Source organism: Pocillopora verrucosa, chromosome 7 (assembly GCF_036669915.1).
Source record: "Pocillopora verrucosa isolate sample1 chromosome 7, ASM3666991v2, whole genome shotgun sequence".
In the NCBI taxonomy this organism is placed as follows: Eukaryota; Metazoa; Cnidaria; class Anthozoa; order Scleractinia; family Pocilloporidae; genus Pocillopora; species Pocillopora verrucosa.
The window spans coordinates 1,965,131-1,992,536 of record NC_089318.1 but is presented as its reverse complement, the minus strand read 5'-3'; the positions used below and the strand labels follow the sequence as shown (position 1 = coordinate 1,992,536).

The following is a 27,406-nucleotide window of genomic DNA, read 5'->3' as shown; positions in this document are numbered from 1 at the left end:
AGGCTTTTCCATTTCCCCTCATCCACGCAGGAGAAGCGTTACCTAAGCGGAGCGGAGGCTGCACATTGACAATGGGCCAAAACGGGCCCATAAAGTCTCGAATAGGGAAAGCTTTCGTATTGGAAAACAGCTGAAGAAAAGAAAAAAATTAAAAGGGACACTCGAGTAATTGGACTGAAATTTCAACGAGGTCTGCTGAACAACTTAAAAAAATCTATTTTTATCAGGAACTCATGAAATAGAAAACAATGGGACGCGAAGGAAACAAGTCTAAATTACTCACGGAAGAAAATTTTTATTAGAAACTCATGAAACAGAAAAAATGGGACGCGAAGGAAACAAGTCCAAATTACGCACACAAAGTCTTCACAAAAGAAAACCTTCCTGTGAAGGGGGGGGGGGGGGAGGTTGGGGGGGTTAGAGGGAGGATGTGGAGCGCAAGAAAAAGCATGATGGCAGAATTTCAGCCTCTCGTTTTAGCTTGCAGCATTTTTTATTGTCATGCACAATCTACAAATTTTTCAGAAGTTTTATTCATATTCCTAAAAAGAACTGATAAAAAAATTAATAATTCGTGTATTATTGATTAACGCAAGGCAGTGGTACTTTGGAAGCAAACACTAACCTATCGGTTTTTTACATTTCATCTTTACTGCCAAGAAGGCGGAATTACAATGTTATATCGCTAGCACTTTTAAGATCAAAAACATGATACAGAGTTATTCTATTTATCCCTGAGTTAAGCTCAATTGTTAGCCAGCGTGAGATACCATTGTACAATTTAAAAAATGTTTCAAACTTTTGTATCCCAGTTCTGACTAACTTCTTCATTCAAATGTTAGCTCAACCAGAGATAAATCATTAATAGTCTGATCACCTTGCAGCGGTCAACAGATCAAAGAACGTAGTAAAATAGAATTGAAACCATCAAGTACAAAAAATTAGGATACAAAGTATACAAAGTAAAAACTCTATCTAATCATTTAAAAGAGAAAAGATCAACATATGTGAAAATAGCTAAAAGCTCCAGGCCTTGCAAATACTAAAAATTCGAAGACAGAGGATGTTCCTTTTTTAATTGATTCCAGCACACTCTTTCATGATTGCAGATACAATCCTGTTGGGAGTGAAATCACGGCGAAAGTTAACAAGAGTAATTCACAAGCATAATGTGTCTATTTTGAGAAAAAAAGAAAAAAAAGAGAAAGGAAAAGAGAAGCAACCCTCATTTCGTTTCTTTTCGTTTCAATTTTTCCCAAGGATTGGTCCCATTGGTGAGGCGCTGAAACTCCAGAAAACAATTCTTGTTTGTTCTTCTTCGCTTCCTTTTTGTTTTGGTTGGAGTCGTTACAGTAGCAACTGTCACGCAATGAATGAGGATGACGAAAAGGGATTTATTGCAACAAGTCAACAAAGTAACAAAATCTACTACGACCGTCAATAACAGGGGAGGGGAGGGACCCTGAGGTACCTTACTACTACCCTTTTTGGCTATGATAACGAGAAATCCTCCACTCAAAAGTCCAATAAAATGCCTGTATGGAAACACCCATCCAGCCCCCTGCGGGAAAATTTTGTGTCGATAGGTATGAAGGTTTTTTTTTTTAAAGATTCAACAGTTTCCTACCTGCTTTATACTTTGTTGGAAACTAAAAGTAAATTGCAAATTAAGATAGCGTTACTATAAAGAAATTGAAAGCAAATGTATAAGACCATACTCACATTTCAGTTGGAATGTTTTCTTCGCACAAGTTAGAGAGGGCATACACGTGACGCAGGGCGTGGTCATTCTGAGAAGTTTAAAAACAGCACCATGAGTATGAAAAGAGGCTAAGAAGGCAGGGACAGCATTCTATTTTTTTCTTCTTAATTTCAACTAGCAATGTTTTCCTTGGTGGATACAGTCTTTGAATGATCATAGCCGTACATCCCTTCCAAGTGGATGCTTGTTGTGCTCGGGAGAAATTTGAAGAGCAATTGGGTTTCTAAATCCTCAAATTAACCGTTGCGATATTTCGTAAAAATCAAAGGAATCTTAAAGATTACCAATCAAAAAAAATGTCGGAAACCGCAACGATACTTGTTACACAATTAACTTTCCCCTTTGATTTCAGATTTACGACATACTTTTGAGAAATCTTCAAGAGAGGAAGTAGTTGTCTTCATCGCTTTTGAGTTGTAAGTTCCAGCTTATTTGTTTTTTTTTTTCAAAGCTGGTAGCCATTAGGGGTGAGATTTTATTTGGCACTGGCTGTTACAGTGATAGCCATGTGTCTTAAAGTAGAGTTTTCGGAATTATATTATTAGAACACCTCTAAACAGGAGGGGGGGGGGTCGTCATTACCTGTCCCAGATTGTAACAGGTCTTTGAGAAAGTTTTGACAGCCTGCTTATAACAGTCAAAGTCTTCCGGATCAGCACGAGTCTTCAGGACCCGAGTCTTCTGCTCCTCAGAGGAGGTACATTGCTCCACAATCGACTCCATTGTTTTTCTGACACCTTCCTTCCGCTGTTTTTTGAACAAACAAAACGAACAACTCAAAGTTTACAGTTTACTGAAAGTGCGTTAACTATGAAAAATACTCTTTTTAGTGTTTCCTTGATTTTTATTTTAAATTTGGCACACTATACCCAAGTCCGATCATTTAAATCGCGATATTTCATATTAACTGTCTATTGCTGCAAGCCTACGTTTCATTCTGATTTCAGTCAGAGAACTGGGTCGAGAGATAAAGTGACGTCATGTGGTCATGAGTTAAACCGTTGTTAGTGTGTGGAGCCTGATCTATTTGGATAAGCAACACGAGAATTTTTGCATTTGGGGGTAGCACTGCTTTTCTGCTGCACACTGAACTAAACGCTCTTGCACACTGAAACATCAAACTTCCTCTTTCCATCAAAATCTTTGAGTGCGACCCGATTGTGGGCCTCTACGTAGGAAGAATTTTTCCTTACAGCAGAGTAAAGTAGACGGTGAGGCTGTTGTCAAGGGTCATTCCAAAATTCCAGGAAAATAGTTCTACTTCTATCTTACATGCTGATAACCCGTGAAAACCCTAACGTAATCTCCAAAAAAAAAACTCTAAATGACTTTGGAGTTCATAAGGCAAGTCAAGTCAAAAGAAACATTTAAAACAATTATGTTAAAAAAAAAAGACAAAACAACAACAACAACAGTCATATTCTACCTCAAGCAACTCTTCGATTTCACGAGCGATTTCTCGTCTTTCGGCCAGGCTCGCGCTATCCTTTAGGCGATGGTGAAGGATATTCAGCTCGACATCTGGTGAAGGAATGGCATCGGTCTGCAAATAAATGTAACCCAACAAGTTAGAGTTATTCCTTTTGTGAAATTCTTTATCAGAGTTGTTCGCCTGTTCCAAATTAACAGACCTGTAAGGGAGACAGGATCTTGAAAAATAAGCGTACTTCCTTTAGTTCGTCGTTTGCAACCCGTTTAGTTTAATTTAAAAATATGCTGACGAAATATAAACTCTGAAATTCAATTACTTGCGTTCAAGAAAAGACTGAGCACAATAATTGACAGAGGATGGGGTGATGGCCAAATTAGACCCACGTTTGAAACGAATTTACAGCGTAACATGCTTATATCATTTTCCACGGCTCAATAAGCATTATGATTAACTCTGATTACAGTCAGAACAAGACCGTTTCGGAGAATATCATAATTCACAACTATTCACCGGAGTGGAGGTGGCTCGGGGTGGATATAAACCGAGCCGCGAAGCAGCGAGGTAAATAACCACGGCTAGCCACCGACACTGGAGTGAACAGTTGTCTAAGTATATACTAAAACAGTGATATAACAGCTCAAAAAGATGATTTTAACGCGCTTATTCCTGAAACGATTACAACAGTTTCGGACGCAAATCCCAAGTGAGTTGCTCGGGGGTGAATAGCGAAGGATATTCGGAGTTGGAGTAGCCAATCAGAGCGCGCCCTCGACGCTATCCACTGTTTTAGTATATCTATGCTGACAAAGGATATTCGGAGTTGGAGTAGCCAATCAGAGCGCGCCATCAACGCTATCCACTGTTTTACCATACACTAATCTTTAATATCCATGCAGATTTGAGTATTTCTTGATGTAAGCTTCTTCAAATGACCTTATTCCCCTCAGCATACCATACACGTTCAGCGTACTTGTATAAATGACAGCGATGTTAACTTTAGTTTAAAATAAAGTATTTCCCGTGTAATTTTTTTTATTGAAAAACTTATCCCCTCTTTCCCTAAATAATATCTGATTCATTTGGGATTTCTTGACAAAAGACACCATCTAATACGCTCTTGCGCTCGCAAACGTACCCAACATTCGAATGTTTTACAAAAGAGACTTCAATTACAACGCCCCAGTAAGGCTGAGCCAGCAAAAAAAAAAAAAGGGAATCATTTGCATGAAGTAAAACCAAACTTGCAATATCAATGAACAGAACAGTATTTAGCAGAGTGGCCTAACTACAAGTAGCTCTTACAATTGGTTCCCCACGATACTCCTCCGGAGATTTTCCGGAAACACTTCCCATGCCGTCACCTTGGAACTCGTCCAGGTCATCATTAACATAATCCTGTCACAGAAAAAATGCGCTTAATCATGTTAGCTTCACCTTACTGTCAAAAGGCATGTACACATGTATAGATGCATCTTTATCACTTACAGCCTGAACAGAGCTAGAATAAGCGCACATTTACCGGAAGGGCTTGAGAATTCCACACTGGAGAAGCTATGTGCTAAGTTTATGATTCTATTTCTTTCCTCTCTTACAGAGGAAATGCTCTTATTGATTGAACTGTATTACTATTTAGCAGGTTCGAGACGTAGACTGGTCTTTGTCTTGTGCTCTTAGACAAGACACTTTACCCTCACCATACACCCAGGAGTATAAATAGGTACTGGTGAATAGTCAGGGAAAGATGACGGGGTAGGGGGTCGTATTCGTTTCATATAAAATAAATATACCATGTCTCCATACTGCATCACATGACTAGTGTTCGTCTCTTCTTTCACAATTTGGAATTGCTTCATGAGTGTCTCCTTAGTCAGATCAACCTGCAAATCGATATGAAGTCAAACAGATACTAGTTCATCTCCTAATCCATGGTCCGCAATTACCATTACTAACAGAACGAACGACTTTTGAAAGAACTCAGCATTGCAAAAATTAAACGAGAAGTAAGTGATGTCACATACCGCATCAGAGTTTTCCATCCACTTCACAGAGTACACATCCCCAAGGTACGTTTGCCTTTTCTTGTCGTAGTAGCAAGCATAGGAAGATTCATCAGGATTGGCAGCAGTAGTCGCATAGACTAGAAAAAAAAAGATCCCGACAATCACATACATCAGTCGTTAATCAAAATAAGTGATAAAACCTTCAAGAAGCCTCGGATGCCATTAGTTTTTCCCCTTACTTACTGCCATACAGTTCTTACAGGGCGTGAAATTGCGCCTAATACAGGCGCCAATGCGACTAAATTTTTCATTTTGGCGACCAAATCCTGAAAGTTAGTCGCCAAATTGGCGACTACAACATTTCATCATAACCTTACCAAGAGATATAGAGAATTAAATAAATTTGCAAAGATAAATCCGCGGCAAACTTCCTCGTTAAGTTTGTTTCCAAAACGTAGCACATGCATCTCGATCGATAACTAGACGCCATCTTGGATTTAGATGAGCCTGAACGTTGTATATCATACATCCTAGTGTCCACTTTGTAGCACGTAAAAGATCTTTTCCCTAACTTAATTTTGGAGGGTCTATCTAGAACGCTGACTGCATAAAGAAAGATTTTGTTTGTCTTTGAAAATGGCGACCAACTTTTTTTGAATTGGCTACCACTTTGAAGAATTTAGAAGCCAAGTGGCTATCAGAAAAAAAAGTTAATTTCACGCCCTGTCTTATGATGTCAATGGAGAATTTGGTATTGGAACAACTAACAATCCCATAATTTATATTTTCTTTATTCTCATCACTTGTCTGCTTGATATTGTCTTGATATTGTGGGGAGAAATTCTCTCCTGGTCACTCATGGGAGGTAAAGGGTTTAGAATCAGCCTTGAGAGGTATGAAACTCTAAAAAAAATTATCTTGTGCTAGATTTTTATGGCGTCTTTAAGATACATCTTGTTGCTTGAGAACTGAATGTTCCATTTCAACTTTTTTTCTCCTTATCTTCATCGCATAACTATTCCCGTCCTACCCCTCCCCTCCAAAGTGCAACAAATAATGAAGAAGGATAAAAATCTTAAAAAGAAAATAAGTATAGTGTTTCAAAGATGAGGTTTCCACCCATGACTCCAACAGGAACCTCATACTAACAACACTTCCTTTATTTTCTTGTTAGTTTAAATTTTCTCTATGATAAAAAATTTTCCTGCAAAATGCATTTTGCCCAGGAAATAGAAGGCACACATACTGTCTATGTTGTTCTTGAGCTTCTTGTGAAACATGGACCCTGACTCACAAGCTTCAAGGTAGAACACCAACTGAGGGAAAAAAGTGCCAGACCTCCTGTCAGATATTCTCAAGCTGTCTTATTTGATCTTACTTTTGTACCTACCAACCATATATTTGATTGTGAAGTCTAATCTTCAAGTAAGAATACATTGTAGTTGTCATCGTGTTCACAAAAGAATTGAACATGAAGACCTAACATTACCAAAGAATTGAAACTGACCAATCACTACCAACTTCTGCTATATTAGTCTTACAGCCAATGAAATCATGGCTAAACTGACCAATCACTTTTCCTGAACCAGACTTAACATCAATCGACTGACAAAATAACCTCTTACTTAACTCTGATGGTGGCTTCCCATAATGTTGTTGCAACATCAGTTATGCATGACAACCAACAATAGTCCTTTTGTGGACTACTTTCAATCAGACTACCCAATCAACTGTTCCTCTCATGTACAAATGATATAATTGTATATATTTTTTAAAAAAAATTGTAGGATTGAAGTGATTAAAAACGGAAAATCTTTTTGAGTACTAGCAAGTATTATTAACATCTCTGTCAAGGTGACCCTATAACATCACCTGTTCGCTGCCCTGCCCTAACCTTCAGTGACAACTATTACACATGAAAAGCCAAACTTACAGTACATGAGACTACACAACAAGATACAAGGTGAATCACTAACATTGTCATACACTTGTACATGGTACATTGAATCTTAAATAAACTACTGATCAGAATCTTTGGTTTATAAGACTACTCATTTGTCATACCTTGCTGAATTTCTTGTTTTCATACATCTCATCCAGGGCAGCTATTAAGTCATGTGCCATCAACTGAAGAGAAAAAAAATTAATTTCGTTCACTAAGATCACAATCCACAGAATCTGTGCATGGAAACAATTTGGACCTCTACCCTTTTTAGCATTGGCCAATTGAAGAGAAGAGAGAAACAACGAAACATGGAAAAATTTTTGAAAGCACTATTTTCCCCTTAAGAGGGGTAGATATTCAGGCATCCAACAACATGTATTACAACTTTTTTCTGCATAATTTAAAGGTATAGATATACATCAAGCGTGTAGCAAGGGGAGGCAGGGTCCAGGGGTGCCAGTGCCCTCCAACCCCCTATTTTAAATAATTATATAATTATACATTTTCATAAAAAAAAGTCTGGCTACACCCCTGCCTACGTGGAGCACATTTGAGTTGCCCCTAAATAACCCCAAAGGCCTCAACATAAGCAGCACAAACTCAATTAACTCATCCAATCACACAATGCTCTCTGCTTGATGGGTTATAAGACCCAAGTTCTACACTATGGAAGTCCTTGATGTCTGTTGCACAAACATTACAACATTGAAGATATTCTTAGTTTTGTTCTTATGCAGTTCATTTGATTATAATCAATGTGCCACATTTTGAATTTGTGCTGATAATCCTGGAAAGAATGGAGATGCAACCACAAGTTTAGGAAACAATAGACAAGTAGTACTTTGTCTCAGAGCATGGTTGCAGCAGTATAAGTTTCTTGATCTGGTGCAACCTTTGTGGAATTTCCCTTCTCCATAAATAAATCACAAACTTATTTTGATTGTAAAGTTGCATTGGAACACACCATGGTTCTTGCATCAACTGGACTTTTATATAACATGCAAGGTTGTGTTCCTGAGTTATGATTGGAGAATATAACTCAGTTTAGTATTTCTCTGCTTTCAGATGGCAGAGTCATGCAATCAGGAGTAAAACAAAACATGAAACAAAATTGCAAATTAGCTTTTAACCTTGGAGTTTGCAGGTGATTGAAAGGCCTGGAAATGCAATAAAGTAAGATGCATTACATTTGGGATTTTGCAATTACCTGATTCAGAAACTCACCTCATCACTTGGAAATGCAATGAGTCCAGTAGCTCCATGATCAGTGAAATAAACAAAAACATGGTCATTTGGCCCACTGAGAGGGAAAGAAAAGAAAAAGCAAATTTCCTGTAAAAAGTACTGAGATTGGGTTATAAATCCTCATGTAGTCCAAGCTATAAGGCTTTTTATTTACATGAGGTCTAACCCGAACCACCAGTTCATGCTATCAGTGGGCCTTAGGCTTTCTCTGTAAGAGTGTTGATTTACCTAACTAATAAATGTCCTTTCACTGTTAGTTTTTTACCCTCTTATCACTGCTCACATAGAAAAAGTTTGATAAAAAGGTCCAGCTGAATTGGGGATTGTTTAGGACATGGTTTTGTTATACAACAGCTTAATGTTGTTTAAATAACTCACCCTATGAGTCATAAAAGAGGTGTTAAATATAGCTAGTTGTTCATAATAGCTATATGTAATAAACAAATACTTTTTGTTTGTCTTGACACATGATTATATATGTACATTTAGAGTCACCATCCATAAATGAAGATCATCGTGACCATGCAATGGCCAGCTACAATATTTTATACGTTGCATTTAATGCTGAACCTGTCAATCACTTTTCCACTACCAATCCCACTCATGGCTTGTTTATTTCCCTTCAGAATGTTCAAGAAGTTATCTGGTGTCACATCCTAAACAATGGGATCAATATCAACAGAATAAAAAACAAAAAACATGTAACACAAAGTTAGGCATTGAAACCATGCATGTATATGATGTGGTTCAATTTTATCCTTAGTTCAAATTTTCATTCCTTTTGTTTCAAACTTGTTATTCTATTTACAATACTCATAAACAAAGGAAAATAAAATTTGACCCAAGGATAAAACTGAACCACAACATATATACATGTCTACTCTTTGTCTCTCTGTCACATAACAGTTGGATTTAATTACACGTACAATCAGTCATGGTGGTATAATTAACTACATGTACATGTAGATGCAGTTTTCTACCTGACCAAACACCATGTCTAAAATGAGATCAACATTGAAGGCTTTGAACTGTGAAGGAAAGGTTAGAACTGAAGGAGGAAGGGTAAAGATGGATGAGTGATGGCAGAGGGCTATGGTGTGAGGGTTAAGGAAGAGGGCTCGAGGCTAAGGAGTGGGTGGGGGGGGGGGGGGAAAAGAGAGGAATAGAGGAATGAGAGGATAAGAATGAAGTGGGGAAGGTGAGAGTGTGGGCTAAGGGCTGTGGGGTGAGGAATGAAAAGTGCAGAGTGAGGAAGAGGGGTGGCATAGAGAGTAAGGGCTGAGTAGTGGGAAATATATTGTGCTGAGTGTGAAGAATAGGTGGGGTGAAGAGTGAGGGTTTAGGAGTGCGGGCTGATGGGCAAAGAATGGTATGGAGAGGTTTCAGTGTGGGCTGAGGGTTGAGGGGTGAGTGATGAGGAGTGCAGAGTTAGAGGGATGAGCGGGGTGAAAAAGTGAGAGCTGAGGTGTTGGGGGTAAGGGATTCAGAATAAGGTATGAGAAGGTAGAGGGTAGGCTGAATGGTTAGGACTGAAGGGCAAGGGTGAATGGCCAGGTGAGGGCTGAGGGCAAAAGGGCAGAGAATAAAGGATGATACTCAAAGGGGGAAGATAAACTTAAGATAAAATATAGAATAAAAATATAGGGTCTAAAAGTCAGCCCTCAAGTAGTTCCATGAATTTCCAGAGAAGTAATCAACATCCACCCACAACATCTAGCCACATGTAAAAATAGATTATCTGAAATGAAGTTCTCCTGACCATAATACCATTGTGCCAAAAAAGTTTTGAACATTACCAACAATAGCTTTAAAATGATTCTACATTTTGAAAAATTTACTCAATATTTACTCAAGATTGACTTAAGAAAGTTTTACCTCCTTTGTGTAGTCTTTTGGAACACCCTTGTACACATCGTCTCCATTTGGCTGAGTAAGGAAAAATATAAGAGTGATTTAGTTTATGATACAGTACTACATTTAATCAAAATTATAACAAAATTCTTGAATGTAATTGGTTATCACCAGCCCAATTTGGACACCTATAGGATATGTGTACACATCATGCTTGTAATTGGACAATGTCAACACGTCATACCTAAATATGTGGACAGTAAGAGTCATGTGCACGTGCAGTTGTCCCTTTTTTATGAAATTGTATATATACGATGTCTAGTTTCTCTCTTGAATTTTGTAATACTTAGGGTTAATAGGTCACAGAACTTTGTGGTCCAATTCTCTATATTAAATATACTGTCTCATGATTAACAAATCAGACTCCCACCACATGGTCATCCGATTTTTTTTATCATTCACATGATTACATGCTGAATTGGACTCCACTCAGTCTTCCATTATACACCACATGCTCCTCAGAGAAATTACTGGGAAGCACACTACATATAAATATTTGATAACAATCACTGTAGCTCAAAAATCATCAACAGTTCTTATAGTACTATGCTATAAATAAATTAATTTATAGCTGTCTGTAAAGTTTAGGATGATTATTTTTTAATAATCATATAAGATGCATGTATTAATGGTTAGGAAACAATAAAAGATATATAATATAATTCAATCAACTAACCTTGTTTATAATGATGCCAGGTGTTGGATTCCTGATAATAAACAAGACTACTTTAGTTTGATTAATTCAATTCCTTTGTAAAAATGGGATGTTTGTGAACAAAATACCCAAAATATTTTCTTGTCCTAGCTTCTTCTCTTGTATTGAGGGATAACTACACAATCTCAGCCAGTGAATGAGCAACATGAGTTAACACAAATCTTTGCTGAAACCAGTTAATTTGATCCATGTAATGTCATGTGCCATTAGCGGTACACAGAATAGACTACACGGTTATCTAACATCCTGATTATGCCAACTTTCTTAATTTCCATGCATACAATAATTATTATGATGAGCACATTGTAAAATTGTAATAAGTCCTTCATATTTTTAGCTTCCCATGTACATGTATGATTGGCTAATTAAGTGGTCCCACAAAACTCAATACTTAGTATTCACCCTGTTCTTCTAAACCCCACCCTTTATCTGTATAATCTTCATTTGTTACACTTTACACCCCAAGTGTGTGTACATGAACATGTATAACATTTTTGGAAAACATCTTGTCTAGAGGCCTTTCCAGCTAGAGCTTATGTTGGATTCTTAAAGTAACAAGGAGAATTCCTACATCCCCTGGCTGCAATGCCAGCCTGTTGCAGTTTCCATTCCCCTCCCCCCTCCCCCCCCTTATGTTGGGTGCGTCCCTGATACCTCTCATTGGTACTCTTCTATACTCCTGGGGAGAGAGGGGCATTATGGTAAAGTTTCTTTCTAAGAACACAACACCATGACTCAGCCCTGGACTTCTTAAGGCAAACTATTAAACGTGTCTCCCACATATTTGAGATATTACATTAGTTCAGAGCCTAAGTCCATCTAATTAAGATACATAAATTGGAATTGAGTGAACTTACGAGGGATTATTGGCAATGTCATCATACATCATGACTACAATGTTTTCGTCAGGAATACCATTTTTGTGGAGAATCTGGTAGGCATGGCATGTATCAGCCTAAATACAAGAAAATGAACACATCATTTGAAGTTCTCCTTAAAGAGAGCATCTCACAATTTCCATTCCCAAGAGGTTATAATGGTTACCAGAAGAAGGACACTTCATAGAATGTTATAATAAAGTTCAGATATAATGTGTGCTGTCATTGGTTAAAAGAGCGTGCTCTATGAGAGTATAGATCATAGAACTGAACTAAAGCTGTCACGCCATCTGCCAAATTGTACATGTCCGACGTTTTCCAGGACTTCTTTAGAGCTTTTCTTTCGCTAATTGAAAGCGAAATTTCGCAACAACCGAGAAAAGGTTTGCAAAAATGTCAGGCAGTAATTTATATTATTGTAACATGAGCAGAGACAAAAATTCTCAAAGATAAAACAAAACAGAAAGTCCAAGTTTTAAAGGTTTTCATGCTCAGTTAGATTTCAAGTTTACGTGCAAAAAAATTGATCAAATACAGCTAACACTTGTATAGTATATAAAGTTTCGTGTTCAAAAACAAAACAGAAAAAAAACAGGAATGATGAAAAATATAACCTGGCATAACTGTTAAAAATCATACTAATCATGACGGTGTTTGTCTACTCAAGAAGTAGGGAGGAAACACTTGACTACGTCTCGTGTTTCCCCCTACACTTCTTTTGTGCCCTAGCCACTTCCTGTGTGCTTTACAACAGAAGAGAGCACAGTAAAGGCTTCTCTATTTGTTAATTAGATGACCAGTTATCCTACCAAACACCTTGCTTGTCTTTGAACCAGTCAAAATGGCTCACAGGAAATCTCAATGAGTCACTCATTTTTCAGACAACCAAGGTGAAATAAAAGAGGTGAAACATTTATCAGAAAATGGTGAAGGAATAATAATTTATGCAAGTCAATCAAGTTGACCTCCAATTCGCTAAGCAATCCCTTTTGTGTCAAAAGGTGAAGAACAAATCCAGAAGAACTGCATAAAAAGCAAAATTCAAGGACATGTGGGTAACTAAATTGATATTCTTAATTAATTCACAGGTAGATAAAAAAGACTTAAATGTTAGAGTGATCATTAAAAAACGAATTTTCTTGGATGTACATTTAATTTAGAGACATTAGGATTATAAAAACAGTTAGCAGCAATATCGTTTTCTCTTTCTCGACTTCTTTTTTTGCCCAATGGACCGACCAAGACATTTACATGATAATGCAAAGAGCAAAAGATTTCAGCTACATTTCCGTCAAGAACAGCATGTAACCCCATGCTGTATTACACCAGGGTTGTAGATAAAAGCCGGCAGGTGGCGAAGTTCGCCGGCTTCTCCGCAAGGTTTCACCGGCTACTTTCATTGCTTCGAGAGCCCGTACAGAGATGATGTTTATCAGGTCTAAACTTGGGCTCAACAAAAATATAAATTTGCACTGCCTATCTTTCCTGAAAACATAAAAAGACTTCTGACTCAAGATTAGTTTAAAAACGTTCTGACGGGGGCTGTCTTTTTGACAAATCTTGCTGCGGTGGCAGGAAAGCACTAACGATATGACGTTTTGTCCCCCGTATTGGATTTCGAGACCCCGTGTCAGCCGTTTACCTTAAAAAAGCTCCGGTTACTTAACACCTTACAGAAAACCTTGTTACGCATGCAGTTCTCCCAATAAAAGAAAACAGTGGAAAAGAAAAAAATAAAATATCCCTTAAACAGTCTGTGGTTATACAGTTACCTTTACAACCTCACTCCCAAATATCTTCCGTTCAAAAGCGGAAGTGTCCACATGCTTCATGTCTCGTGACTTTCATTTTGTGAGTAATTGAGGCATAAAGTATGTTGATAAATTTAGTAATTTTAATTTGCTGTTACTTGCATCATGCCAGGAGAGACTGAAAAGCGTCCTACTCTGATCGTTATTTGCGCATTTGTTCTTAGGCCGAAATAATAGGATGGACCTTGCAGCTCATATGATGTTTGCTTGCCGATTCTGATGATTACCTGGTGCCTGTAATTGTACCATCCGTTGGATCCAGCTACAATCAGAGCCCAGTGCTTTCCAGTTTCTGCTGAGGCAGCGAGGAATGAAAGACTGAGGATAAGCAGTCCTCCCAACATGATTCTTTATATCTCTGACGTATTGATACACAGCCTGCCGCCTACTACAAGTGAACGAGGCACGCAAATGGAACGTTAAGTTGCTACCTTAGCTTAGTCTTATGATTACCTCGTGATCATCCTCGAGCCCAGTCTCAGTCGCCGTTCGCTGCCATGTCACGCAGCGGCCCCTCTAAAGATGCTTGTTTTCACGACAGAGCTGTCGACAAAGCTGAATAACGTCTGCGCTAGCGTTAGGCTTAAGCACGGAAAACAAGAAAACTGATTTTGAGTAGTTTGCATGTTTTATATTCCATTCTGTTCGTTGTAGACATTGTTTCCCTTGCCGCTTTTCTTTAACAGAACAACCTCCAAAAACTTATTACATCCCCTAAAAAATGTAAAAATTAATTTTCTCCGCAATCCGGTCCGCTTGAGCCCGCGTTATTGACGGCGTACTTGTAACGTAGTATTCGTTATTCATCTCTGCCTATTTTCAACTAAATCTAGTGTTACTAGTACTTCGATCGGTCTTCTCACTAAAATGAAACGAAACCATAGGCATAATGGAAATAGAATGCTGTGCATTGGGAGTCCGCCGCTTCCTGTCAGGGAATCGTTGCGTGCCATCAGCGGTACGCAACGCAAGAGTATGCTACACTTCATTAGCTTATACATGACGTATTTATCCCTATCGTTCCCAATCCTTTGAGTTTTGGCCTTTCAAATTTCTCACTTGCATCGACAACCAAGGCAACTAGAGAGTGGTTATGAACTGACTTGCATAACATTGGTGTATTTCACATTCCTGTGAGTAAATAAGTCCCTTCGTATCGTCTTGAAGGATGGTGAAGCAAGGAATCCAGATTTACGCCAGAGCAAAGCCGACGAAGCAAAAGACAGGGTAACTTAGCTTAATAGTAATGGCCGCCAGTTACATGTACATGTTGATTCATTTTCAGCAAGATTTGATAATTGGTTGCCATTATTGTTTGATAAGCCTATTTATATAAAATGAAAAAAGGAATAAACTATCCAGATAATTTGTAAGGAAATCTGAAATTATCCAAATTAGCAAATAAAATTTACAACAGGTTAAAAAACGTTGTAAGTGGATTTTTGGACGGTACTTTTTATAAGCTTACCCCCGGCTTTTCTCGACGAGATATCTTATTATTTATACATAAAGAAATAATTCTTGAAAAATTGTATTGTGCAAGCCATTCGTGAAGGGTTATAAATTATCACTTTAACTTTGAAACTATCACAATTTGTGTTTCAAAAAAATTTACGGATTTTACAGAATCGTTTTTCTCTGAATGTTCTTCAGTTATTTAGGTTAGTTTATTTGATTCTTGACTAATTTGGTTTAAACAAAATTCTCTTCGTTGCCCCAAACATCTGGTTTTTCTCTGATTTTAATGGATCACTTCCTGTAAACCCACTGAAGTGAAATTTAACCAGCAGAAATCACCTGACTTGTCATTTAGGTCTTTGAAATATTAATTCTTTTTTTTTAAGAAACTAATAGATTGCTTTCTGCTTTTCAGCTTTATGAAATTTTCGAATATGAGGGTGGAAATTCTTCTATTTCCTTCACTGTTCCTAAAGATCTAGCTGATGGCTATATCAACAACAAGAGAGAAGTTTATAAATTTAGGTTTGTAGTTAATTTATATAAGGCCAACTGTCGGCAGACTGTTGGCCGACAGTTGGCCGACTGTCGGTGGAGGGGAGCTGTTCTTCACAATTACCATGTTGTGTACTTTTAACAATGCAAGCTATCCATAATGTAATAGGCTTTTTTTTTTTCTAAATTTTGTCACCAGCTGCAGCATCCAGGCACAGTGTTCACTGCTTCACTGTGATTTGGTCATTTTAGCTGTAAATAAAAAGCGTTGAATCGACATATTTCTCGCTTTTTTGCGCTACCGAGATAATCGTTTAAAAATTACTGGCTTGCGACAGTTTCTTTAGGCACTGTGTATTTCTAGTCATGCTTAGCTATTAGTCTGTGTAGCAGGCCTTTCCATTTCCCCTCATCCACGCAGAAGAAGCGTTGCCGAAGCGGAGCGGAGGCTGCGCATTGGTAATGGGGGAAAACCGGCCCAAAAGTCTAATAAAATGCCTGTATGGAAACACCCATCCAGCCCCCTGCGGGAAAATTTTGCGTCGTTAGGTATGAAGGTTTTTTTTTAAGATTCAACAGTTTCCTACCTGCTTTATACTTTGTTGGAAACTAAAAGTAAATTGCAAATTAAGAGCGTTACTATAAAGAAATTGAAAGCAAATGTATAAGACCATACTCACATTTCAGTTGGAATGTTTTCTTCGCACAAGTTAGAGAGGGCATACACGTGACGCAGGGCGTGGTCATTCTGAGAAGTTTAAAAACAGCATCATGAGTATGAAAAGAGGCTAAGAAGGCAGGAAGAGAATTCTTTTTTTTATTCTTCTAATTTTCAACTAGCAGTGACGATACTTGTTACACAATTAACTTTCCCCTTTGGTTTCAGATTTACGACATACTTTTGAGAAGTCTTAAAGAGAGGAAGTAGTTGTCTTCATCGCTTTTAAGTTGTAAGTTCCAGCTTATTTGTTTTTTTCAAAGCTGGTAGCCATTAGGGGTGAGATTTTATTTGGCACTGGCTGTCACAGCGATAGCCATGTGTCTTAAAGTAGAGTTTTCGAAATTATATCATTAGAACACCTCTAAACAGGAGGGGGGGGGGGTGGGTCGTCATTACCTGTCCCAGATTGTAACAGGTCTTTGAGAAAGTTTTGACAGCCTGCTTATAACAGTCAAAGTCTTCCGGATCAGCACGAGTCTTCAGGACCCGAGTCTTCTGCTCCTCAGAGGAGGTACACTGCTCCACAATCGATTCCATTGTTTTTCTGACACCTTCCTCCCGCTGTTTTTTGAACAAACGAAACGAACAACTCAAAATTTACAGTTTACTGAAAGTGCTTTAACTATGAAAAATACTCTTTTTAGTGTTTCCTTGATTTTTATTTTAAATTTGGCACACTATACCCAAGTCCGATCATTTAAATCGCGATATTTCATATTAACTGTCTATTGCTGCAAGCCTACGTTTCATTCTAATTTCAGTCAGAGAACTGGGTCGAGAGATAAAGTGACGTCATGTGGTCATGAGTTAAACCATTGTTAGTGTGTGGAGCCTGATCTATTTGGATAAGCAACACGAGAATTTTTGCGTTTGGGAGTAGCACTGCTGTTCTGCTGCACACTAAACTAAACGCTCTTACACACTGAAACATCAAACTTCCTCTTTCCATCAAAATCTTTGAGTGCAACCCGATTATGGGCCTCTGCGTAGGAAGAATTTTCCTTACAGCAGAGTAAAGTAGACGGTGAGGCTGATGTCAAGGGCCATTCCAAAATTCCAGGAAAATAGTTCTATTTCTATCTTACATGCTGATAACTCGTGAAAACCCTGACGTCATCTCTAAAAAATACACTAGAACGATTTTGGAGTTCATAAGGATAGTCAAGTCAAAAGAAACATCTAAGACAATTATGTTAAAAAAAAAAACAACAACAACAACAGTCATATTCTACCTCAAGCAACTCTTCGATTTCACGAGCGATTTCTTGTCTTTCGGCCAGGCTCGCGCTATCCTTTAGGCGATGGTGAAGGATATTCAGCTCGACATCTGGTGAAGGAATGGCATCGGTCTGCAAATAAATGTAACTCAACAAGTTAGAGTTATTCCTTTTGTGAAATTCTTTATTAGAGTTGTTCGCCTGTTCCAAATGAACAGACCTGTAAAGGAGGCAGGATCTTGAAAAATAAGCGTACTTCCTTTAGTTCGTCGTTTGCAACCCGTTTTGTTTAATTTAAAAATATGCTGACGAAATATAAACTCTTGCGTTCTAGAAAAGACTGAGCACAGTAATTGACAGAGGATAAGGTGATGACCAAATTAGACCCACGTTTTAAACGAATTTACAGCGTAACATGCTGATATCATTTTCTACGGCTCAATTAGCATTATGATTAACTCTGATTATAGTCAGAACATGACCGTTTCGGAGAATATCATAGTTATTCACAACTATTCACCGGAGTGGAGGTGGCTCGGGGTGGATATAAACCGAGCCGCGAAGCAGCGAGGTAAATAACCACGGCTAGCCACCGACACTGGGGTGAACAGTTGTTTAATTATATACTAAAACAGTGATGTAACAGCACAAAAAGATGATTTTAACGCGCTTATTCCTGAAACGATTACAACAGTTTCGGACGCAAATCCCGAGTGAGTTGCTCGAGGGTGAATAGCGAAGGACATTCGGAGTTCGAGTAGCCAATCAGAGCGCGCCTTCGACGCTATCCACTGTTTTAGTATATCTATACTGACAAACGATATTCGGAGTTCGAGTAGCCAATCAGAGCGCGCCATCAACGCTCTCCAATGTTTTACTATATATTAATCTTTAATATCCATGCAGATTTGAGTATTTCTTGAAGCTTCTTCAAGTGACCTTATCCCCCGCCTCAGCATGCCATACACGTTCATCGCGCTTGCATAACTAACAGCGATGTTAACTTTAGTAGTATTTAGTCGAGTGGCCTAACTACAAGTAGCTCTTACAATTGGTTCCCCACGATACTCCTCCGGAGATTTTCCGGAAACACTTCCCATCCCGTCACCTTGGAAGTCGTCCAGGACATCACTAACAAAATCCTGTCACAGAAAAAATGCGCTTAATCATGTTAGCTTCATCTTACTGTCAAAAGGCATGTACACATGTATAGATGCATCTTTATCACTTACAGCCTGAACAGAGCTAGAATAAGCGCACATTTACTGGAAGGGCCCGAGAATTCCAAACTGGAGAAACTATATGCTAAGTTTATGATTTTATCTCTTTCCTCTCTTACAGAGGAAATGCTCTTATTGATTGACCTGTATTACTATTTAACAGGTTCGAGACGTAGGCGGGTCATTGTCTTGTGTTCTTAGACAAGACACCTTACTCTCACCATGCCTCTCTCCACCCAGGAGTATAAATAGGTACTGGTGAATAGTCAGGGAAAGATGACGGGGTAGGGGGTCGGGGGGCTAGGCATCACATCCAGGGAGAGTAGAGAGTAAAATACTCCTTGTCGCTTCATGTGAAAGAAACCGCGATAAACTCTAGCTAGATGGGGCACTTGGCTCGAGTGCAGAATCAACCTTCCTTAACATTTATAAAGGAATTCCCTTTTTTCGACATAATTGGCACTTACCCCAGTTTCATTGCATAAAGCCACAAGAAGAACTACTATTTCTCTTGGACTTTAAATTCTAGTGATTTAGTTGTCCTGACACAACCCAGTTTTTTGATATTGTGGAGAGAAATTCTCTCCTGGTCACTCATGGGAGGTAAAGGGTTAAGAATCAGCCTTGAGAGGTATGAAACTCTGAAAAAAAAAATTCTCTTGTGCTGGTTTTTAAGGCGTCTTTAAGATGCATCTTGTTGCTTGAGAGCTGAATGTTCCATTTCAACTTTTTTTTCGGTATCTTCATTGCATAACTATTCCCGTCCTACCCCTCCCCTCCAAAGTGCAACAAATAATGAAGAAGGATAAAATTCTTAAAAAGAAAATAAGTATAGTGTTTCAAAGATGAGGTTTCCACCAATGACTCCAACAGGAACCTCATACTAACAACACTTCATTTATTTTCTTGTTAGTTTAAATTTTCTCTATGATAAAAATTTTCCTGCAAAATGCATTTTGCCCAGGAAGTAGAAGGCACACATACTGTCTATGTTGTTCTTGAGCTTCTTGTGAAACATGGACCCTGAGTAACAAGCTTCTAGGTAGAACACCAACTGTTGGAAAAAAGTGCCAGACCTCCTGTCAGATATTTTCAAGCTGTCTTATTTGATCTTACTTTTGCACGTACCAACCATATATTTGATTGTGAAGTCTAATCTTCAAGTAAGAATGGATTGTAGCTGTCATCGTGTTCACAATAGAATTGAACATGGCGACCGAACATTACCAAAGAATTGAAACTAACCAATCACTACCAACTTCTGCTATATTAGTCTTACAGCCAATGAAATGGCTAAACTGACCAATCACTTTTCCTGAACCAGACTTAACATCAATCGACGGACAAAATAACTCTTACTTAACTCTGATGGTGGCTTCCCATAATGTTGTTGCAACATCAGTTATGACAACCAAGAATAGTTCTTTTGTGGACTACTTTCAATCAGACAATCAGACTACCCAATCGACTATTCCTCTTGTGTACAAACCATATAATTATATATATAATTTTTTTAAATTGTTGGATTGAAGTGATTAAAGATAAAAAATCTTTTTGAGTACTAGTAAGTATCATTAACATCTCTGTCAAGGTGATCCTAGAACATCACATGTTCAGTGCCCTGCCCTAACCTTCAGTGATAACTATTACACATGGAAAGCCAAACTTACAGTACATGAGACTACACAACAGGATGCAAAGTGAATCATTAACATCGTCATACACTTGTAAATAGTACATTGAATCTTAAATAAACTACTGAATCTTTGGTTTATAAGACTACTCATTTGTCATACCTTGCTGAATTTCTTGTTTTCATACATCTCATCCAGGGCAGCTATTAAGTCATGTACCATCAACTGAAGAGAAAAAAAATTAATATGTTCACTAAGATCACAATCCACAGAATCTGTGCATGGAAACAATTTGGACCTCTACCCTTTTTAACATTGGCCATAAGTGACCATGCAAGACAGAATCTCCTTTCAATATCAATACAACATCAATCAGACAGGTGATGAGAATAAAGAAAAATATAAGTTTGAGGATTTTCTTGTTGACCCAGTGCCAAATTCTGAGAGGTGGCATCATAATAATTGTATGGCAGACAGTAAAGAGTACCCCTATTACTAATGAGATCTTGAGCATTGAAGGGTTAAGAGGGGTAGGTATTCAGGCATCCAGCAACATGTATAACAACTTTTTGCTGCATAATTGAAAGGTACAGATATACATCAAGGGCATAGCAAGGGGAGGCAGGGTCCAGGGGTGCCAGTGCCCTCCAACCCCCTATTTTAAATCAAACTTTTTTTGTCACAATAGTCAAACACAGTGTGGAGGTCGACGTGAAAATCTAGTGAGTAACCTCTAATTGACACAGTGTGACCCCCCATTTTGATCAAAACTATTATAACTTGGAGAGAGAATCTAGAAATTGTATATAATTATATGTTTTCATTAAAAAAAAGTCTGGCTACACCCTTGCGTACATGGAGCACATTTGAGTTGCCCCTACTAGTTCAGGAAACAGCAGACAAGTAGTACTTTGTCTCAGAGCATGGTTGCAGCAGTATTAGTTTCTTGATCTGGTGCAACCTTTGTGGAATTTCCCTTCTCCATCATTAAATCACATACTTATTTTGATTGTAAAGTTGCATTGGAACACACCATGGTTCTTGCATCAACTGGGCTTTTCAATAACATGCAAAGTTGTGTTTCTGAGTTATGATTGGAGAATTATAATAACTCAGTTTTATTTGTATTTCTCTGCTTTCAGATGGCAGAGTCATGCAATGAGGAGTAAAACAAAACATGAAACAAAATTGCAAGTTTAGCTTTTAACCTTGGAGTTTGCAGGTGATTGAAAGGCCTGGAAATGCAATAAAGCAAGATGCATTGCATTTGGGATTTTGCAATTACTTGATTCACAAACTTACCGCATCACTTGGAAATGCAATGAGTCCAGTAGATCCATGATCAGTGAAATAAACAAAAACATGGTCATAATTGGCCCACTGAGAGGGAAAGAAAAGAAAAAGCAAATTTCCTGCAAAAAGTACTGAGATTGGGTTATTAATCTTCATGTAGTCCAAGCTATAAGGGCTATTTATTTACATGAGGTCTAACCCAAAACACTGGTTAATGCAATCAATGGGCCTTAGGCTTTCTCTATGAGAGTGTTGATTTACCTAACTAATAAATGTCCTTTCACTGTTAGTTTTTTACCCTTTCAGAATGTTCAAGAAGTTATCTGGTGTCACATCCTAAACAATGGGATCAATATATCAACAGAATAAAAAACATGTAACACAAAGTTAGGCATTGAAACCATGCATGTATATGATGTGGTTCAATTTTATCCTTAGTTCAAATTTCATTTCTTTTGTTTCAAACTTGTTATTCTATTTACAAAACTCATAAACAAAGGAAAACAAAATTTGACCCAAGGATAAAACTGAACCACAACATATATACATGTCTACTCTTTGTCTCCCTGTCACATAACAGTTGGATTTAATTACATGTACAATCAGTCATGGTGGTATAATTAACTACATGTACATGTAGATGCAGTTTTCTACCTGACCAAACACCATGTCTAAAATGAGATCAACATTGAAGGCTTTGAACTGTGAGGGAAAGGTTAGAACTGAAGGAAGAAGGGTAAGGATGGATGAGTGATGGCAGAGGGCTATGGTGTGAGGGTTAAGGAAGAGGGCTCGAGGCTAAGGAGTGGGTGGGGGGGGGGGGGGAAGAGAGGAATAGAGGAATGAGAGGATAAGAATGAAGTGGGGAAGGTGAGAGTGTGGGCTAAGGGCTGTGGGGTGAGGAATGAAAAGTGCAGAGTGAGGAAGAGGGGTGGCATAGAGAGTAAGGGCTGAGGAGTGGGAAATATATTGTGCTGAGTGTGAAGAATAGGTGGGGTGAAGAGTGAGGGTTTAGGAGTGCGGGCTGATGGGCAAAGAATGGTATGGAGAGGATTCAGTGTGGGCTGAGGGTTGAGGGGTGAGTGATGAGGAATGCAGAGCTAGAAGGATGGGCGGGGTGAAAAAGTGAGGGCTGAGGTGTTAGGGGTAAGGGATTCAGAATAAGGTATGAGTGGGTAGAGGGTAGGCTGAATGGTTAGGACTGAAGGGAAAGGGTGAATGGTCAGGTGAGGGCTGAGGGCAAAAGGGCAGAGAATAATGGATGATACTCAAAGTGGGAAGATAAACTTGAGATAAAATAGAAAATAAAAATATAGGGTCTAAAAGTCAGCCCTCAAGTAGTTCCATGAATTTCCAGAGAAGTAACCAACATCCACCCACAACATCTAGCCACATGTAAAAATAGATTATCTGAAATGAAGTTCTCCTGACCATTATACCATTGTGCCAAAAAAGTTTTGAACATTACCAACAATAGCTTTAAAATTATTCTACATTTTGAAAAATTTACTCAATATTTACTCAAGATTGAATATGACTTAAGAAAGTTTTACCTCCTTTGTGTAGTCTTTTGGAACACCCTTGTACACATCGTCTCCATTTGGCTGAGTAAGGAAAAATATAAGTTAGAGTGATTTAGTTTATGATACAGTACTACATTTAATCAAAATTATAACCAAATTCTTGAATGTAATTGGTTATCACCAGCCCAATTTGGACACCTATAGGATATGTGTACACATCATGCTTGTAATTGGAAAATGTCAACACATCATGCCTAAATATGTGGACAGTAAGAGTCATATGCACATGCAGTTGTTGTACCTTTTTTATGAAAATGTATACATACGATGTGTAGTTTCTCTCTTGAATTTTGTAATACTTTGGGTTAATAGTTCACAGAACTTTGTGATCCAATTCTCTATAAATATACTGTCTCATGATTAACAAATCGGACTCCCACCACATGGTCATCCGATTTTTTTTATCATTCACATGATTACATGCTGAATTGGACTCCACTCAGTCTTCCATTATACACCACATGCTCCTTAGAGAAATTACTGGGACATGTACATGTAACTCTACTTCAAGCACACTACATGTAAATATTTGATAACAATCACTGTAGCTCAAAAATCATCAACAGTTCTTATAGTACTATGCTATAAATAAATTAATTTATAGCTGTCTATAAAGTTTAGGATGATTATTTTTTAATAATCATATAAGATGCATGTATTAATGGTTAGGAAACAATAAAAGATATATAATATAATTCAATCAACTAACCTTGTTTATAATGATGCCAGGTGTTGGATTCCTGATAATAAACAAGACTACTTTAGTTTGATTAATTCAATTCCTTTGTAAAAATGGGATGTTTGTGAACAAAATACCCAAAATATTTTCTTGTCCTAGCTTCTTCTCTTGTATTGAGGGATAATTACACAATCTCAGCCAGTGAATGAGCAACATGAGTTAACACAAATCTTTGCTGAAACCAGTTAATTTGATCCATGTAATGTCATGTGCCATTAGCGGTACACAGAATAGACTACACGGTTATCTAACATCCTGATTATGCCAACTTTCTTAATTTCCATGCATACAATAATTATTATGATGGGCACATTGTAAAATTGTAATAAGTCCTTCATATTTTTAGCTTCCCATGTACATGTATGATTGGCTAATTAAGTGGTCCCACAAAACTCAATACTTAGTATTCACCCTGTTCTTCTAAACCCCACCCTTTATCTGTATAATCTTCATTTGTTACACTTTACACCCCAAGTGTGTGTACATGAACATGTATAACATTTTTGGAAAACATCTTGTCTAGAGGCCTTTCCAGCTAGAGCTTATGTTGGATTCTTAAAGTAACAAGGAGAATTCCTACATCCCCTGGCTGCAATGCCAGCCTGTTGCAGTTTCCATTCCCCTCCCCCCTCCCCCCCCTTATGTTGGGTGCTTCCCTGATATCTCTCATTGGTACTCTTCTATACTCTCCTGGGGAGAGAGGGGCATTACGGTAAAGTTTCTTTCTAAGAACACAACACCATGACTCAGCCCTGGACTTCTTAAGGCAAACTATTAAACGTGTCTCCCACATATTTGAGAAATTACATTAGTCCAGAACCTAAGTCCATCTAATTAAGATACATAAATTGGAATTGAGTGAACTTACGAGGGATTATTGGCAATGTCATCATACATCATGACTACAATGTTTTCGTCAGGAATACCATTTTTGTGGAGAATCTGGTAGGCATGGCATGTATCAGCCTAAATACAAGAAAATGAACACATCATTTGAAGTTCTCCTTAAAGAGAGCATCTCACAATTTCCATTCCCAAGAGGTTATAATGGTTACCAGAAGAAGGACACTTCATAGAATGTTATAATAAAGTTCAGATATAATGTGTGCTGTCATTGGTTTAAAGAGCATGCTCTATGAGAGTATAGATCATAGAACTGAACTAAAGCTGTCACGCCATCTGCCAAATTGTACATGTTCGACGTTTTCCAGGACTTCTTTGAGCTTTTCTTTCGCTAATTGAAAGTGAAATTTCGCAACAAGCGAGAAAAGGTTTGCAAAAATGTCAGGCGCAGTAATTTATATTATTGTAACATGAGCAGAGACAAAAATTCTCAAAGATAAAACAAAACAGAAAGTCCAAGTTTTTAAGGTTTTCATGCTCAGTTAGATTTCAAGTTTACGTGCAGTATATACATAAAAATTCGTGTTCAAAAACAAAACAGAAAAAAAACAGGAATGATGAAAAATATAACCTGGCATAACTGTTAAAAATCATACTAATCATGACGGTGTTTGTCTACTCAAGAAGTAGGGAGGAAACACTTGACTATGTCTCGTGTTTCCCCCTACACTTCTTTTGTGCTCTAGCCACTTCCTGTGTGCTTTACAACAGAAGAGAGCACAGTAAAGGCTTCTCTATTTGTTAATTAGATGACCAGTTATCCTACCAAACACCTTGCTTGTCTTTGAACCAGTCAAAATGGCTCACAGGAAATCTCAAAGAGTCACTCATTTTTCAGACAACCAAGGTGAAATAAAAGAGGTGAAACATTTATCAGAAAATGGTGAAGGAATAATAATTTATGCAAGTCAATCAAGTTGACCTCCAATTCGCTAAGCAATCCCTTTTGTGTCAAAAGGTGAAGAACAAATCCAGAAGAACTGCATAAAAAGCAAAATTCAAGGACATGTGGGTAACTAAATTGATATTCTTAATTAATTCACAGGTAGATAAAAAAGACTTAAATGTTAGAGTGATCATTAAAAAACGAATTTTCTTGGATGTACATTTAATTTAGAGACATTAGGATTATAAAAACAGTTAGCAGCAATATCGTTTCCTCTTTCTCGACTTCTTTTTTTGCCCAATGGACCGACCAAGACATTTACATGATAATGCGAAGAGCAAAAGATTTCAGCTACATTTCCGTCAAGAACAGCATGTAACCCCATGCTGTATTACACCAGGGTTGTAGATAAGAGCCGGCAGGTGGCGAAGTTCGCCGGCTTCTCCGCAAGGTTTCGCCGGCTACTTTCATTGCTTCGAGAGCCCGTACAGAGATGATGTTTATCAGGTCTAAACTTGGGCTCAACAAAAATATAAATTTGCACTGCCTATCTTTTCTGAAAACATAAAAAGACTTCTGACTCAAGATTAGTTTAAAAACGTTCTGACGGGGGCTGTCTTTTTGACAAATCTTGCTGCGGTGGCAGGAAAGCACTAACGATATGACGTTTTGTCCCCCGTATTGGATTTCGAGACCCCGTGTCAGCCGTTTACCTTAAAAAAGCTCCGGTTACTTAACACCTTACAGAAAACCTTGTTACGCATGCAGTTCTCCCAATAAAAGAAAACAGTGGAAAAGAAAAAAATAAAATATCCCTTAAACAGTCTGTGGTTATACAGTTACCTTTACAACCTCACTCCCAAATATCTTCCGTTCAAAAGCGGAAGTGTCCACATGCTTCATGTCTCGTGACTTTCATTTTGTGAGTAATTGAGGCATAAAGTATGTTGATAAATTTAGTAATTTTAATTTGCTGTTACTTGCATCATGCCGGGAGAGACTGAAAAGCGTCCTACTCTGATCGTTATTTGCGCATTTGTTCTTAGGCCGAAATAATAGGATGGACCTTGCAGCTCATATGATGTTTGCTTGCCGATTCTGATGATTACCTGGTGCCTGTAATTGTACCATCCGTTGGATCCAGCTACAATCAGAGCCCAGTGCTTTCCAGTTTCTGCTGAGGCAGCGAGGAATGAAAGACTGAGGATAAGCAGTCCTGCCAACATGATTCTTTATATCTCTGACGTATTGATACACAGTCTGCCGCCTACTATAACTGAACGAGGCACGCAAATGAGACGTTAAGTTGCTACCCTAGTCTTATGATTACCTCGTGATCATCCTCGAGCCCAGTCTCAGTCGCCGTCCGCTGCATGTCACGCGGTGGCCCCTCTTAAGATGCTTGTTCTCGCGACAGAGCTGTCGACAAAGGTGAATGACGTCTGCGCTAGCGTTAGGCTTAAGTGCGGAAAACAAGAAAACGGATTTTGAGTAGTTTGCATATTTTATATTCCATTCTGTTCGTTGTAGACATTGTTTCCCTTGCCGCTTTTCTTTA

The 27,406-nt window shown here is 38.2% G+C and overlaps 2 protein-coding genes across 2 annotated transcripts; both read right to left on the bottom strand.

Moving 5' to 3' along the window:
* Positions 1 to 511: 511 nt before the first annotated feature.
* LOC131782223 (legumain) lies at positions 512 to 14,139 on the bottom strand. The gene is made up of 15 exons (XM_059098937.2): positions 13,927 to 14,139; positions 11,868 to 11,965; positions 10,972 to 11,002; positions 10,260 to 10,310; positions 8,955 to 9,040; positions 8,364 to 8,439; positions 7,259 to 7,321; positions 6,441 to 6,510; positions 5,213 to 5,331; positions 4,982 to 5,071; positions 4,497 to 4,589; positions 3,189 to 3,305; positions 2,345 to 2,509; positions 1,723 to 1,790; positions 512 to 1,117 (listed from the first exon to the last, which is right to left on the bottom strand). The coding sequence occupies exons 1-15, from the start codon at positions 14,041 to 14,043 to the stop codon at positions 1,075 to 1,077; spliced, it is 1,287 nt and encodes a 428-aa protein (XP_058954920.2). The 5' UTR covers positions 14,044 to 14,139; the 3' UTR covers positions 512 to 1,074.
* A 2,189-nt stretch (positions 14,140 to 16,328) lies between these two features.
* On the bottom strand, positions 16,329 to 27,162 carry LOC136282221 (legumain-like). The gene is made up of 11 exons (XM_066169543.1): positions 26,958 to 27,162; positions 24,928 to 25,025; positions 24,030 to 24,060; positions 23,291 to 23,341; positions 22,035 to 22,073; positions 21,747 to 21,824; positions 20,607 to 20,669; positions 18,640 to 18,732; positions 17,606 to 17,722; positions 16,770 to 16,934; positions 16,329 to 16,400 (listed from the first exon to the last, which is right to left on the bottom strand). Exons 1-11 carry the CDS (start codon positions 27,072 to 27,074, stop codon positions 16,329 to 16,331), a joined length of 924 nt encoding a protein of 307 aa, XP_066025640.1. The 5' UTR covers positions 27,075 to 27,162.
* Positions 27,163 to 27,406: the final 244 nt, after the last annotated feature.

What these genes read in the sequence shown, in the direction of transcription:
- LOC136282221 (XM_066169543.1), bottom strand. Translation starts at nt 27,074, where the DNA reads ATGTTGGCAGGACTGCTTATCCTCAGTCTTTCATTCCTCGCTGCCTCA. An exon ending in GGTACAATTACAGGCACCAG is followed by an intron (nt 25,026 to 26,957) that starts GTAATCATCAGA and finishes TCTTGTATTTAG; the next exon opens with GCTGATACATGCCATGCCTA. An exon ending in CTGGCATCATTATAAACAAG is followed by an intron (nt 23,342 to 24,029) that starts GTTAGTTGATTG and finishes TTCCTTACTCAG; the next exon opens with CCAAATGGAGACGATGTGTA.
- LOC131782223 (XM_059098937.2), bottom strand. Translation starts at nt 14,043, where the DNA reads ATGTTGGGAGGACTGCTTATCCTCAGTCTTTCATTCCTCGCTGCCTCA. An exon ending in GGTACAATTACAGGCACCAG is followed by an intron (nt 11,966 to 13,926) that starts GTAATCATCAGA and finishes TCTTGTATTTAG; the next exon opens with GCTGATACATGCCATGCCTA. An exon ending in GAAAACATTCCAACTGAAAT is followed by an intron (nt 1,118 to 1,722) that starts GTGAGTATGGTC and finishes CACTCCCAACAG; the next exon opens with GATTGTATCTGCAATCATGA.